We start from the raw sequence: 15,082 nt of genomic DNA on the forward strand, positions 1-15,082 counted from the left end.
AATGCATGTACACACACACACACACACACACACACACACGCTTCAGATCACATGGTCAACGTCACGTGGACCCCCTTTAGGAACCTGGAATACAACGGTATTTTCCGGTTTCCTATCTTGCCTTATCAGTTTGTGAAAGCAAAATACAGGGTTTCAGAAACTGATGAGATACTAGAGCTGAAGGACCTTGGGACCCAGCCAGCCTCATCTCTAAACAAGTGCAGGTTAGGGCCAGGGAAGGCAGACCTCCTCAAGGTCACAGTGCAACTCATTGGCAGAGCTGGGCAGGATTCGGAGCTCTTGATGTCCAGTCCTTTCCCTTTCCATTACCTCACTGAGGGCTGAGTCAGGCGTATCCCTTAAACAGGAGGCAGCTGGGTTCTGTCGCCTTGGAGCTCCTGTGTCACTGACCTAGTTGATGATGTGTGCTCTCACCAGTCAAAGGGCTTCTGTCGCTTGTGATTAGTCTGCCCTGAAACAAATGGAAATTGCTCATAATGCTTCTTCTGGTAAAAGGGACAGAGATTCTGATTGCTAGAACCTCTGAGTTACAGAACAATTATGAGCTTCATTTGACTCTGTAGGGAAATGAGCTTCCCTAGGGTCACGTGGCAGTGAAATCAGATCAAGTGGAATGCAAGTCTCCTGGCTCTAGTTTGAAAATACTTTCCTCTCCTTCCCTGAGACCACCTGTTACAAAGAAAAGAGGCAGACAAACCTGACCTGTTCCTAGTTTCTGTATTTATTAGTTTTAAGGCCTCACCTGAGTTATTTTAACCTCATTAAACCTCAGTTTTCTGATCCGTAAAAGGGGAATAGTCCCTTTTTAGGAGCTTGAGATGAAGATGATGTATAAAATCGGCTAGCATGTGCACAAGTAAATGTTAGATTACCTTCTCATCTAAACTTCACCATACTTTTTATTTATTTATTTAGTCTTTTTTTTTTTTTTTTTTTTTTTTTTTTTTTTGCCTTTTCTAGGGCTGCTCCCACAGCATATGGAGGTTCCCAGGCTAGCGGTCCAATTGGAGCTGTAGCCACCAGCCTACACCCCAGCCACAGCAACGGGGTACCCAAGCCACGTCTGTGACCTACACCACTGCTCATGGCAACGCCGGATCCTTAACTCACTGAGCAAGGCTAGGGATCGAACCTGCAACCTCATGGTTCCTAGTCAGATTCATTAACCACTGTGCCACAATGGGAACTTCACCATACTTTTTAAAGGGATTATTTTTTCATTGAGGTATAATTTATATATAGTGAAACTCACAGGTCTTGTGTATATTTGATCCGTTTTTAAAATGCAGTCACCTATGAAACCTACATGCAATTGAGATAAAGAACATTTCCAGGAGTTCCCTGGCTCAGACATTGTCACTGGCATTGTCACTGCTCTGGCTGGGGTCACTGCTATGGCAAGGGTTCAGTCCCTGGCCTAGGAACTTCCTCATGCCACAGCTGTGGCCAAAAAGAAAAAAAAAAAAGAACATTTCCATCTCCCTGAAAGTTCCCTTACATTCTTTCACAGTCATTCTTCCCAGAAACAAGCACTAATCTCATTCCTATTGGCATAGACGAGCTTCGGCTCCCCGGTACAATAGATGATATATATTCATAGAGCATGTACCCCTTTGTGTCTGACTTCATTCACTTATTCTGATATTTTAACTGCATTGTCGCATGTATCCATAGTTCATTCCTTCTGCATCCTTTTAATTTTGAACCCAGTTAGGGATAAACTATGCCTAGTACTGCTGGAAAAACCTAAGGGCTGGGAGGAGAGAAGAAAGGAGAGGTCAGTGGGTTAGGAATCAAGGTAGCTGGGTTGTAGTGTTGGCTCTATCAGTACATAATCTTTGAGATAATCTGTTTTAGTCTTTATTTACAGATGTGTTAACTGACCCAGGAGGGAAACAGACTTGTCCAACGTCACTCAATTTCTGGTACAGTACAGATTACTGAAATTTTGAGAAATGAAAATGAAATTTAAAAAAAAAAGTTTTTTAATTTTAAAAGGCGTTCCATCGTGGCTCAGCAGAAACAAATCTGATTAGCATCCATGAGGATGCAGGTTTGATCCTTGGCCTCGCTCAGTGGGTTAAGGATCCTGCATTGCCATGAGCTGTAGCGTAGGTTGAAGATGTGGCGCAGATCCCTCGTTGCTGTGGCCGGCGGCTATAGCTCCCCTACGACCCCTAGCCTGGGAACCTCCATGTGCCACTGATGTGGCCCTAAAAATATATATATATATATGTGATTGATTATATATATATGGTTGATTTACGATGTTAATTTCTGCTATGAGCAAAGTGACTCAATTACACATATATATGTATATATATATATACACACACACATTCTTTTTCATATTATTATTATCTTTTTTTATTTTTTATTTTTATTTTTTTGCTTTTTATGGCCATACCTGAAGTATATGGAAGTTCCCAGGCAAGGGGTGAAATTAGAGCTGCAGTTGCCAGCCACAGCGATGCCAGATGTGAGCCTTGTCTGCGACCTACACCACAGCTTACAGCAATGCTGGATCCCTGACCCACTGAGCGAGGTCAGGGCTCAAACCCACATCCTCATGGATTCTAGTTGGATTTGTTTCCATTGCACCACAGCGGTAACTCCCTTCATATTCTTTTCCATTATGGTTTATCACAGGATATTGAAAATAGTTCCCTGTGCTGTACAGCACAACCTTATTTATTCATCCTATGTATGAGTTTGCATCTGTTGAGCTCAAAGTCACCATCATCCCTCCCCCACCCCCCCTACCCCTTGGCAACCACAAGTCTGTTCTCTGTGTCTGTGAGTCTGTCTGTTCTGTAGATAAGTCCATTTGTGCCATATTTTAGATTCCACATATAGGTGATGTCATATGGCATTTGTCTTTCTCTTTCTGATTCACTTTGCTTAGTGTGATGATCTCCGGCTCCATCCACGTTGTTGTGAAAGGCATTACTTCCTTTTTTACACTGAGTCGTACTCCATTGTGTATGTATGCCACATCTTTTTCCATTCAGCTGTCAGTGGACATTTAGGTTGTTTCTATGTGCTGGCTCTTGTGAATAGCGCTGCTATGAATACAGGGGTGCAGGTATACTTTGGAATTATAGTTTTGTCCTGATAGATGCCCGGAAGTAAGATTGCTGGATCATATGGCAACTCTATTTATAGTTGTTTGAGGCACCTCCATGCTGCTCTCAACAGTGGCTGCACCAATTTACATTCCCGGCAACAGTGTAAGAGGGTTCCCTCTTCTCCACCCCCTCTCCAGCACTTGTTATTTACAGACTTTTAATGATGGCCATTCTGACTGGTATGAGGTGGTACCTCATTGTAGTTTTGATTTGCATAGAAATAGATTTTTATGTGGCTCAGAAACTTTCAAGAAGGACTGAATGCCCAGGTTAAATGGGCAATTTTCCTGTAAAGGCCAGTGAATTCCTCAGCTTCACGTGTTAGTGCCTTTCCTCTGACTGAGGTTGCCTCGTTCCTCCACCATTGAGCCTAAAATTGATGGCTGTGGATTCTGAAAGGGTATATTTTAGTTCCGGCTAAATAAATGGAACCTGGATATTTTGGTCATGGGGTCACGGTATCAATGCTCAGAGACCCCAGACCCCACTGTGTCTAAGATGTAAAGTGTTCGTAGCGAAGAAAAGCTCCCCGAGCAGGCACTAGACGTGCTTGGCCCTAGACCTGCTGGCAAGGCACAGACAGAAGCCGCCAGTGTGTCTTTTGCTTGTTTAATCTGTACTTTGACCTCTTTGTGCCATTTTTGTCTTCAAATGTCTGGTCTCCTTGGAGAATCTGAAATGATTCATTTAGTTTTTATATTCCCCCTGGAATAACTTTCATTCTCAGACATTTCAGGTTTAGGGAGTCAGCTCTCTATTTAGACAGAATAGCCAGGCTCTGAAAGATGTCCAGGCTCTGAGGAATGAACACAATTCAGAAGACTGCTGCTAGAGAAGGAAAGAATCCCTCGCGCCTCCTCTGCCTGCTGGAGCAAAGCAAGGAGACCTGGCATTCCACACAGTGGGAAAGGATAAGATTTCAACCTGGACTCTCTTCAGCTCTCCTTGGATTTCCAAAGTCCGCAGCCCAGGACTTGGTGTGGCCACTTTACCTGAGGGAGGGGCAGGGGGAGGAGGATCTTATTACTCATCCAGTAAAACACACTACCCTGCACCTTTGTACTGAGCACAGGCTACGTCCCCAGCCGAGGACCTTGCAGGGAAGAGCCAGATCATGAGTCTGCCCGAGGCCTCGCCAAGGGCACCCAGCCAACAGGCCTCTCCACTCACTTCTGGCACCAAGTCTCTGCAGAGGTAGGTGTAGATTGTACAGGGACCAGCACGGACCACCCGCAACTCCAGCTCCATGGCTGTGGGCTGCAGAGTTGAGAGACTAGAAACAATCTTAATTTAGAATGCTGTGGGCAACCGACACTGGTTAATTTCCTTTTTATAAAGCACTGTTAATCACCTTTCTGGGCACTGGATGCTTGTGAGAGAGGACAGAGCAAAGACTAGCATAGGCTTTAGAACAAGATGCACTTGGAGTCTGATCCCCAACTTATCCTCTCCTCCTCTGCACAAGGGAATTGTGAGGATAAAATGAGATAGTGAAACTCAAGACAGTGACTAGCACACAATAATCATGATGATAATAACTATCATCTAATGAATATGTACCAGATGCTGTTTCTAAGCTCTTAACCAGTATTAACTCATCCTTTCAACAACACTATGGGAAAGATCTACATTTATTAGTCTGGATGCCTATGAGACAGGTATTATGACTGTATTTTTTTTTTTTTACTTTTTTGGCCACCCCCAAGGCATATGGAAGTTCTTGGGTAGGGACTGAATCCAAGCCAAAGCTGTAACCTATGCCACAGCTGCAGCAGTGCTGGATTCTTAACCCACAGCGCCAGGCCAGGGATCAAACCATCACCTCCACAGAGATAAGCCAGGTCATCAATCCAGTGCACCACAGGGGGAACTCCTGACTGTGTTTTTAAGCAAAGAAAAAACAGATCCTGAGATGTTAAGTAATTTGCCCCCAACCACACAGCTAGTAAGTGGCATAGTGGGATTTGAGAGCTGCATAGGGATAGAACACAGACTCTGGAACCAGACAGCCTGGGTTAAATGTTCCATATGGATTAGTTAAAATAGTTCAATAAATGCTAACAAATTTTATCACCAGGTACTTATATATCACCTCTCATTTATTTTTATTTTTTTATTTTTTTGTCTTTTTGCTATTTCTTTGGGCCGCCTCCATGGCATATGGAGATTCCCAGGCTAGGGGTCGAACTGGAGCTGTAGCCACTGGCCTACACCAGAGCCACAGCAACACAGGATCCGAGCCGTGTCTGCAACCTACACCACAGCTCACGGCAACGCCGGATCATTAACCCACTGAGCAAGGGCAGGGACCGAACCCGCAACCTCATGGTTCCTAGTCGGATTTGTTAACCACTGCGCCACGACGGGAACTCCTCACTTCTCATTTAAATCTCTTAGCGTGACTGTTAAATAGGAATTATTCCCATTTACTTGAGGAAACAGGCTTGAGGGGCAATAGACCCTCTGAGTGTTAGCTCCCCGTTAGACCGGAGGCCTCAAACCTGCTCCCTCCACTTAGCTGCTTTGAAAGCCATTCCTCCTGCTGAGGAGGTCCTTCCACCTTTCCCTCTGCTAGACTCCTCTGCCCCGCCCCCCATGGCCTATTATTTCTATTTTATTTTATTTTTTCTTTTTAGGGCCACATCCCTGGCATAGGAAGTTCCCAGGCTAGGGGCCCAATTGGAGCTGTAACCGCTGGCCTGCACCACAGCCACAGCAACGTGGAATCCAAGCCATGTCTGAGACCTACACCACAGCTCATAGCAGCGCCAGATCCTTAACCCACCGAGCGAGGCCAGGGATCGAACCCAGGTCCTCATGGATACTACTTGGGTTCCTTATTGCTGAGCCACAATAGGTACTCTCTATTTTATTTTTTATTTTTTTGGCTGTGCCCATGGCATGTGGAAGTTCTCAGGCCAGGGTTCAAACCCATGCCACAGCAGTAACCAGGGGCGTAGCAGTGACAATGCTGGATCCTTAACCCACTAAGCCACCAGGGAACTGTATTATTTCTGTTTTAATTATACAAATTAATATATAAGTACATTCCTGTTGTACTTATGCAGATATATAAACAAATTGAATGTATAAGCAAATACAGCCTTTACTGATGGAACTTTACATTGTGACCATACATTCACTGTTATAACCATGCTGCAATGAACATAATAGTATATTCACTGTTATAACCACGCTGCAATGAACATAATAGTATATTCAGTTATAACACTGCCGCAATGAACGTAATAGTATACATATCTTGAAGATGTTTAAGGACTCCTAAAAGAGGAATTCCTGTTTAATTACTTAAAATAATAAAATAATAAATAAAAATAATAAATAAAAATTATTTAAAATAATAAGTAGTAATTTACAATAATAAATAATCTCACTAAATTGCCCTGAAAACCTCTAATTTATGATCTTCTCGATAGTGTGAATGTGTCTGTTCCTCTCCATCCCCCCCCAATACTGGTCATTATACTTTTCATTTTTGCCAATAGGATCATCTAATAATACTGTTTTTTGTTTTGGAGCACCTGGGCCAGGGATCAGATACAAGCTGCAGTTGCCACCCTAATGCTGGATCCTTAACCCACTGTGCAGGGCCGGGGATAGAACCTGTGTCCCAGTGCTCCAAAGACACTGCTGATCCCCCCGGCACCATAGTGAGAGCTCCAGTACTTTGTTTTTAAAATCTGTATTTCTCAGAGTTCCCGTCATGGCTCAGTGGTTAATGAATCCAACTAGGAACCATGAGGTTGCGGGTTCAATCCCTGGCCTTGCTCAGTGGGTTAAGGATCTGGCATTGCTGTGAGCTGTGGTGTAGATCGCAGACGCTGCTCAGATCCCATATTGCTGTGGCTCTGGCGTAGGCCGGCGGATACAGCTCTTATTCAACCCCTAGCCTGGGAACCTCCATATGCCGCAGGAGCGGCCCTAGAAAAGGCAAAAAAATAAATAAATAAAATCTGTATTTCTCTGATTACAGATGATATAGAATAGAGTTATTTTTTCCCTATGTATTGGGGGCATATTTAACTTTGTTCACTTTTCAGTTCACTTTTCAGTCGGGCTCTTCGCTCTTCCTGATTTCTAGGTACTTTTTATTTGTTGCAGATGGTAATTCTTTCTGCTATATATGTTACAAATAGGTAATGTCTACTTCATTTTTCACAGTGTCAACTAATTCCCTTCTCTTGAGATTCTTGCTAACAGGAATTCCCATCGTGGCTCAGCAGAAATCAATCTGACTAGTGTCCATGAGGATGCAGGTTTGATCCCTGGCCTTGTTCAGTGGGTTAAGGATCTGGCATTGCTATGAGCTGTGGGGTAGGTCGCAGATGCAGCTTGGATCTGACGTTGCTGTGGATGTGGTGCAGGCCAGCGGCTACAGCTCTTATTTGACCCCTAGCCTGGGAACCTCCATACGCTGCAGGTGCAGCCCTAAAAAGACAAAAAAAAAAAAAAAAAAAAAATTCTTGCTGACAGCTGCCTCCACACGGATGACCCACAGCACTGGGCATACATGGCCCAACAGAGATTCATTTATGTGTGTGTGTATCCCCCAACACAAAGGCTCAAAGTAGTTTTAGGGCCTACACTTCAGATTTGTTCTTCTAATATATATATATGCTCAAGAAACGTTACTGATGATGACAAGAGCATATGGCCCTTTGTATTCCAGTTCTGTAACATGGGTCACTCTCCCAACTGCCTGCTCCCAAATGCCTTACAGGGCTAGACAGCAAGACAGAGCAGTTCCGTGGAAGAAAAATGAAAAGCAAGCGTTGTGAGCTGGAAACACAAATACCTAAAAGAGAAACTGTTATTCAGCTCCAGCAAATTGTTGTCAAGTAGGAATATATACTCCACGTCCACAGGGTTTTCACTTTTCAAAAGCTGAAAACCTACCCTTATGTTAAATGTTACTTCTATGTTACTTTTTAAAGTAACTAAACACTACTTTTTTTTTTTTTTTTTTTTTTTAGGGCCAACCAGCTGCATATGGAGGTTCCCAGGCTAGGGGTCTAATTGGAGCTGTAGCTGTCAGCCTACACCACAGCCATAGCAATGCCAGATCCAAGCCGTGTCTGCAAACTATACCACAGCTCACAGCAGTGTTGGATCCTTAACCCACTGAGTGAGGCCAGGGATTGAACCCACAGCCTCATGGTTCCTAGTCTTTTGTTTCTGGGGCACCATGGCAGGAACTCCCAACTGCTACTTTTATGTCACTGTTTTTGTTTTGCTTTTTAGGGCCACACCAGAGGCATATGGAAGTTCCCAGGCTAGGGGTCAAAAGAGAGCTGTAGTTGCTGGCCTACATCACAGCCACAGCAATGCCAGATCCAAGCCACGTCTGTGACCTATACCACAGCTCATGGCAACCCACTGAGCGAGGTCAGGTGTCAAACCTGTGTCCTCATGGATACTAGTCAGATTCTTTTCCACTGAACCCTGACAGGAACTCCAATGTTATGTTAAATGTACCTTTTAAATGTCAAGCTAACATTGTGCTTTTTGGGTTGGGGGCATGGTGAGGTCAGACTGTTAATTCAACAGCGTCTGACATATGAGAGGTACTCAGTGTTTCTTTTCCCATTAGCTTCTTTCCATTAGACTGACTGAAAAATCCAGAACAACTGATAAAAGATAAGTTCGTTTATATCATTGTCTGGAATTAAGTTAGTTGTTCTAGTGTTGTTTCTCTCTCAAACCAGACTAAAGCAACATGAAGGCAGAGATCACATTTTCATCACAATTTCCAACAGCGCCTGGCACAAGAGAAGGTCTCAGAAAAACCTGATTTTTTTGAACCAATGACTGAATAAATGAAGAAATGATTAGGTAGCCACTTTACTTTTAGATTGTGAATTTACTTTAAAATTAAATGTCCAAAGAATCAGCTCAGAACTTGGCGCACTGACTCAAGACACCGGGTAGCACATCCCTCAACCCCACTGTTTTATGTGGCAAATACTGGTCAGTATCTATTTTGGTGGCACACAACAGGTAAGGATGTGTGGGATCTCAATGTGATGCTGTGCCAGCTCTTCATGGCAAACCCATGGCTGCCTCTCATGTGCAGACTGCTAATTCAACCCCAGGCCCAAAGACGATCCCCAAGTCTCACACTTCTTGGCCCACACCCCCACTGTTTAGGACTTCTTGCCATGATCTCTCTGGATGCTTGTTTCTGCAGGGCCTCCTCTGGGAATAAATGGTTAGGGGTCTCAACGGTGGGCACTGCTCTGCTCCTTCCTCCTCTGCAGTTCCTCCCGTCGCCTTGCCTGCTGGTCATTCATGCAGTCCTTGAAGGCCTGCACCTGTGGCTGGCACCGTCGCCAGTCCTGGTACTGGGCCATGCACTCCTGCACTGCGTAGTGGGAAGCAGCACAGCCAGAGCGGGAGATCAGCTGGTCCAGTGGGTCCTCTTCTTCATCCTCCTTCTTCACTTGTCGGGACCAGGTATGGCCTTGAGTTGACATTTTTGGGAGTCTCTAGAACATCAGTGGAGGCAAGGTTACATATGATACAGTTCCTCTGTTATAAGTAACACTGACCACTGCACTGTTATAGCTTATTTCTGCATGTCTCCCCTTGAAAACTGTAAGCTATTTGAGGGTAGATACTGGACCTGATTCACCTTGGTACCCCCAGCTGTAGGCCTGGCAGAGAGCAGGCCTACAACATAGCTTGAACCAAACATAATGAGATAAAGTGTGAAAATGCTTAGTTTGGGACTAATAATCTCTAATGGCTTCTACTAATAGAACATGAATTAGGTGAAGTGTCACCCTCTGGGGTAGCTATCTCTTTTCTCCTATTGGAGAAGCTATCTTTTTAAATTCTATGGCTGGAGAATGACAAAATTTAACACTTGGGAGAGTACCCAACCATGGGTAGGGTTTAACATACAGGAGGGATGAAGAGAACTGTGTGGCTGTGGCACAGAGCATAGAGGGTCCAGGACAAGCAATGAGTCCGGGAAGTGTGAGGGTACCTAATGTGAGGTGTAACCGCCCAGACTATGTGAGCACAATCATCCGCTTCATGACACCAAGCACAAGGTAGCATACAGAAGGAACTGAAGAAAGGCGGCGAGAAATGACCTCAGCCTTTGTAACAACCACAGGCTGTAAATGAGCTAAGGTTCCTTAATGCCCCTCCTGGGTCTCTGATTCACTCTACAAATGACCACTGAGTACCTATCACATACCAAGCACTATGCTAGAGTTGAGGATACATGAGTGACCAAAACAGAGACAGTTCCTGCCTTTATAGAGTTTACAAGCTAGACAAGTAAATAGGTTATTTACTTGTGTACAGTGTGTACAAAAAGCGAAGATGGGGAACAGAGCAGAGGAATACCTAAGCCAGACAAGAGCAGAACTAGACACCTGAAGGCTTCCTGGAGAAAGTGATTTCTAAATTGAGACTTGAAGGATAAATAGGAGTTGGCCAGAGATATAAAGGATATTCCTGGTCAATGGAAGAAAACGATGGGGGTTCTGAGACAGAATTTGACATGAGAGGAACTGAAAGTTCTCATGATGAGAGAAGAGTGTGAGTACAGGAAAATTAATGAAACTGGTGAGATGAGAAAGTATCTGATCACGGCAAGGCCTTGTGAATCATGTTAGGGTGTTCAGAGAGCAAGTGAGAAGTCACAAGAGGATTTAAGCACTCTATAGCCCTACACAAAACACATTTGCTTTGGAGGCAGTATAACCTAAGGGAGAGGGGAAAATGGGCTTCGAAAACAGACTTGGACTGGAAACAGCCTTGTCACTGACTCATTGAGTGTCTTTGAGCAAATTACTTCATAATCTCTCTTGAAAAAAAGATATCTACCTCACAGGATCAAGACTAAACGAGATAATGCATGTAAGGAGTCTGGCGCATCCAAAGAGTTCAGTAAATGATAGCTCCTATTACTATACATGTTTCCTCTTCCTAAAAACACTGTGAGCTCTTTAAAGGCAAGAGGCAAACCTCTTAGAACAAGTACGGTAGGAAGAACAGTGCCTTGGATCCTAAGCCAAGAAATCCAGGTTTGAATACGGGCACCTCGCCTTGCTATGCACACGCATTAGCATGTAATCTTTTAAAGTGTCCCTCTAAGGCAGTATTTAACTCGCAGAGTTACTGTACGGATTAATATGCTAATAAGTGATATGTGCTTAGACTACAACAGGACTCAAATAAATGCTGCCTTTTCTTTCCCCACCACGACCCGGCTTCAGTCTTTACTGGATTAAAAAGAGAAAGACTTTTGCTTAGGGAAGGCTCGATGGTCGGCAGCTCGTTCGCGGAGGCCAGCGTGGACTAGGAAGGGATGGAAAGAATGGAAAAGCAGAGAAACCCAGGCAGCAAAGTTACTTAAGGGTCCTCTCCCCACTACAGAGCGTACGCATGCGCGCGCGCAGCCGCCGGGCACATCCCGATTGCGCCCGCTATGCTTCACCGCGCTAGGACTTGGAACACAGTGCTCACCCAACAGGCCAACTAGAAGACCCAAGCGCGCCCTCCTGCACCACGGCGTCAATTTTGCAGGCAATTGGAACTCTTCCGACCCTCCCGTCAGGAACAAGCCTACTGTGAGATGCACGCGCCTGCAAAGGGGTAGGGAGGGGAAGAGGACCCCCCCCGCACATTTCATTGGTGGCCTCTTGGTGTAGATCCCGCCCTTCGTTCTGCACGCGTCGCCTTCGGGGGCACCCACTTCCGGGGTAGAGCGGAAGAGGCGGGCTGGTGGAGGCGGGGTCAAGATGGCGGCGCCTTTGAGGATTCAGAGCGACTGGGCTCAAGCCCTCAGGTGACTCCAAGTCCAGGACTGGGACGGAGGAGGCGGGTAGTGGATGTTACCTCTGCGTTATCGAGAGCCATGCCCGATCCAGGATATCCATAGGAGTTAGTTTATCGGTTGTTGAGGCCTGGAAATATGTTTCAGACCCTCATGGTCAGTTTTTCATTCTCACAAGAGCGGTGCTGAGGCCAAGGAAACTCATATGCTCCGTGTGATCCCAGAGGCAGAATAGGATCAGTGAGTTAGAAAAAGACAGGAAAACAGGAGGCAGGAAGACTCTTTGCAAGTAGTCATGGTCATTTAGCAAATATTTATTGGTCCTCAGCTATTTGCAAAAGTCCGAGTATACTCACCACCACCACAATAACTTTGAGTGTGTGATGGAATCCTTGCATTCTCCTTGGCCCTTAGTAGTCATGTTTTACAATTCCATTGAGGAAACAGTGTAATGCCTACCTTGTCTAGGCTCTGACCTAGATAAATATTCGGTGGAGTTCAGATGAGTTCTCTAAACTTAAGGGGTGGTTCCTGCTCTCAAGAAGCTAACAGCTTAAAAAAAAGCAGCAGCAGCAGCTAACAGCTTAATTGGAAACGCACAGCAAACCATTTATTCACTTAACATATATTTATTGGTCATATACTGTGTAAGTTATGGTGGGCACCAGAATGAGTACAGCAGTGTCATGAATGGTGCTTTTTTTTTTTTTTTTTAAATAGCTGCCCCTGCTGCATATTGAAGTTCCCTGGCCAGGGGTTGAATCCTAGCTGTAGTAGCTGTAAACTGTGCTGCTGCAGCAACACTGGATTTTTTAACCCACCAGGCCACAGTAGGAACTCAGGCAAATATTATTACTAATAAGTTTTTCAAATTGAAACAGTTGTGAAGATTAATAAAACATAGTCTCCTATGTTTAAGAAACTTACAGCTTACTAGGTGGGCTGAAATAAAAACATGTTACTGTAACAGAATGTGTAATAGGAAGAACAATGACATTTATTGAGGACCATCAAGTGCCTTTGAGAGAACACAGTCCAGAATCAGGAAGTAACTTGCCCAAGATTCTGCAGCTAATAAGTATTTCATCAAATATTTAATGAAATATTTGAGCTTCATTGAGTCAACAGATCTATGCATTAAACACTTAATCTCAGATATTTCTTCAGCAAGTAAACAAAGTTTGTCTATGCCTAGATGAGATGTTAGATTACATCATGTCTGAGTACTGTGGCCAAACTAGAAATTATGCAGTCTTTCTCACCTGCATCAGTAGCATCCTTTTTGACACTGAATGAGCCTAAGTAGATTTTTATCTCTCTTCATAGGAAGGATGAAGGGGAGGCCTGGCTGAGCTGTCACCCCCCAGGTAATGTCTTTAAATCTGTATGACTTCCCTTTAGAGAAAGGATTTACTACCTCTGAAAGAGAGCTTCCTACTTTCTCCTGGCCCAGACTCCTTGCACAGTGCTGAGTCTTCAAATGTTCTTCATTCTGTGTTGTACTGGTGTCATTCCAACTCCATTCTAGGGGAAGGCCTTCAGATTGGTTTTCAATTTGGAAGGCAAGACTTGTTCATGGAGGCATTGTCGATGCATTTAATGAGACTCTTTTATTGTACTCTAAACATTTATATAGCTTCAGTTATGCCCTTCCCTGATCATGATTCCTAGATCTATAGCTTTAGTTCTGACCTCTCTTCAAATTCGAGAGATTAAGTAGTTGTCTGCTAAATGTTTCTGCTTAAAGCTCTCATAATCGTCTTGAGGTTATCAAATCCAAAACCTGAAGCTGAGCACTTCTGTTGTCAAACAGGTTCTCTTTCTTGATTTTCTCAGGTTTTTTTTTTTTTTTTAATTAGAGTATAGTTGGCTTACAGCGTTGTGTCAGTAGATTTTCACAGTTCTTAGGTTACCACCATTCTGGGATCAGAGTAAAAAACCTGGTCATTTCACCCTGCCATAGCCAGTGCCCTGGCGATGTTATTGTTCTTCTCAGTGACATTTCTGTCTTATTTCCATCCATTGGTTTGCAGTCACTGTGGTAACATTACAATTTTTTTTCCTTCTAATTTGTGAGAAAGTTTCGTTTCACTGATTATTTTTCATTTCAGAGACTCTTGATGTCTTTATATAATCATATAGTCTATTTCAATGAGAAATAGAGGTTTTTTAAAATTATGGTTAATTTACAATGTTGTGCCAGTTTCTGCTGTACAGCAAAGTGACCCAGTCATACATGTATATATATATATACACACACACATTCTTTTTCTCATATTGTCCCCCATCATCTTCTGTCCCAAGAGATTGGACACAATTCCCTGTGCTATACGTAGGACCTCATTGCTTATCCATTCTAAATGTAGTAGTTTGCATCTCCTAACCCCAAACTCCTCGTCCATCCCATCTTCCCCCTTCCCTTTAGCATCCATAAGTCTGTTGTCTACATCTGTGAGTCCATTTCTCTTTTGTGGATAGGTTCGTCAGATTCCACATATAAGTGGTATATGGTGTTTATCTTTCTCTGAGAAATAGAGTTTTAGGAGTTCCCATTGTGGCTCAGTGGTAACGAACCTGACTAGTAACCATGAGGATGTGGGTTCGATCCCTGGCCTTGCTCGGTGGGTTAGGGATCCATCATTGCCGTGAGCTGTAGTGTAGGTTGCAGATGCAGCTCAAATCCTGCGTTAGTGGCTGTGGTGTAGGCCAGCTGCTGCAGCTTTTACTCAATCCCCAGCCTGGGAACTTCCATGTGGATGTAGCCCTAAAATGCAAATAAATAAATAAATAGAGTTTTAAAGAGAGTTTTCTTTTGAGGAAATTGGTGCTGCATGGTGGCTAGAAGGTATCATATTCAGGGTTTTTCATTTTATTTTTAAAGATGGGAACTAATTGGAGAGCAATTAAAATATAGGTTGTAGGCAGAAAAAGAAAGGACCAACTGAAAAGTCAGTGTGTTGGAGGAGAGAGAAGGAAATTGAATTAAGTCTAAAAGACTAAGATGAAAGAAGATGAGGCTAAGTGTAGATATAGATAAATATGTAGACCAGAATGTGGAAACTTGAGAGGATCTCATAGCCTCAGTTTCCTTTGTGATGTTGGAGGTGGGATCAACTCTTAA

The 15,082-nt window shown here is 43.8% G+C and overlaps 2 protein-coding genes across 19 annotated transcripts in view; one reads left to right on the top strand and one right to left on the bottom strand.

The window, feature by feature from the left end:
* Positions 1-9,010: 9,010 nt before the first annotated feature.
* COA4 (cytochrome c oxidase assembly factor 4 homolog) lies at positions 9,011-11,804 on the bottom strand. Its single transcript, XM_003129636.5, has 2 exons — positions 11,652-11,804; positions 9,011-9,655 (listed from the first exon to the last, which is right to left on the bottom strand). Exon 2 carries the CDS (start codon positions 9,641-9,643, stop codon positions 9,389-9,391), a length of 255 nt encoding a protein of 84 aa, XP_003129684.2. The 5' UTR covers positions 9,644-9,655; positions 11,652-11,804; the 3' UTR covers positions 9,011-9,388.
* PAAF1 (proteasomal ATPase associated factor 1) overlaps positions 11,402-15,082 on the top strand; it is a 55,163-nt gene continuing 51,482 nt past the window's right edge. For 16 of the 18 annotated variants that reach the window (XR_014814597.1, XR_014814598.1, XR_014814596.1 and 13 more), the window contains exons 1-2: positions 11,895-11,973; positions 13,288-13,328. Coding sequence is in view for 6 of the 18 variants with exons in the window: in XM_005667103.4 (XP_005667160.1) it covers positions 11,927-11,973; positions 13,288-13,328 (88 nt within the window). In the remaining 12 variants the exon portion in view is untranslated. Of the gene's footprint in view, positions 11,781-11,894; positions 11,974-13,287; positions 13,329-15,082 lie in introns of those variants that run through there. The other 2 variants (XM_084975193.1, XM_084975191.1) reach the window with 2 other exon arrangements.

This window comes from Sus scrofa, chromosome 9, assembly GCF_054392235.1.
Source record: "Sus scrofa isolate SSC_HxYL_T2T_F1_AM1 chromosome 9, Sscrofa_HxYL_maternal_Yorkshire_Landrace_v2.0, whole genome shotgun sequence".
NCBI lineage: Eukaryota > Metazoa > Chordata > Mammalia > Artiodactyla > Suidae > Sus > Sus scrofa.

Excerpts from the sequence above, each read along its gene's own strand:
- COA4 (XM_003129636.5), bottom strand. The coding sequence starts at position 9,643 with ATGTCAACTCAAGGCCATACCTGGTCCCGACAAGTGAAGAAGGAGGAT.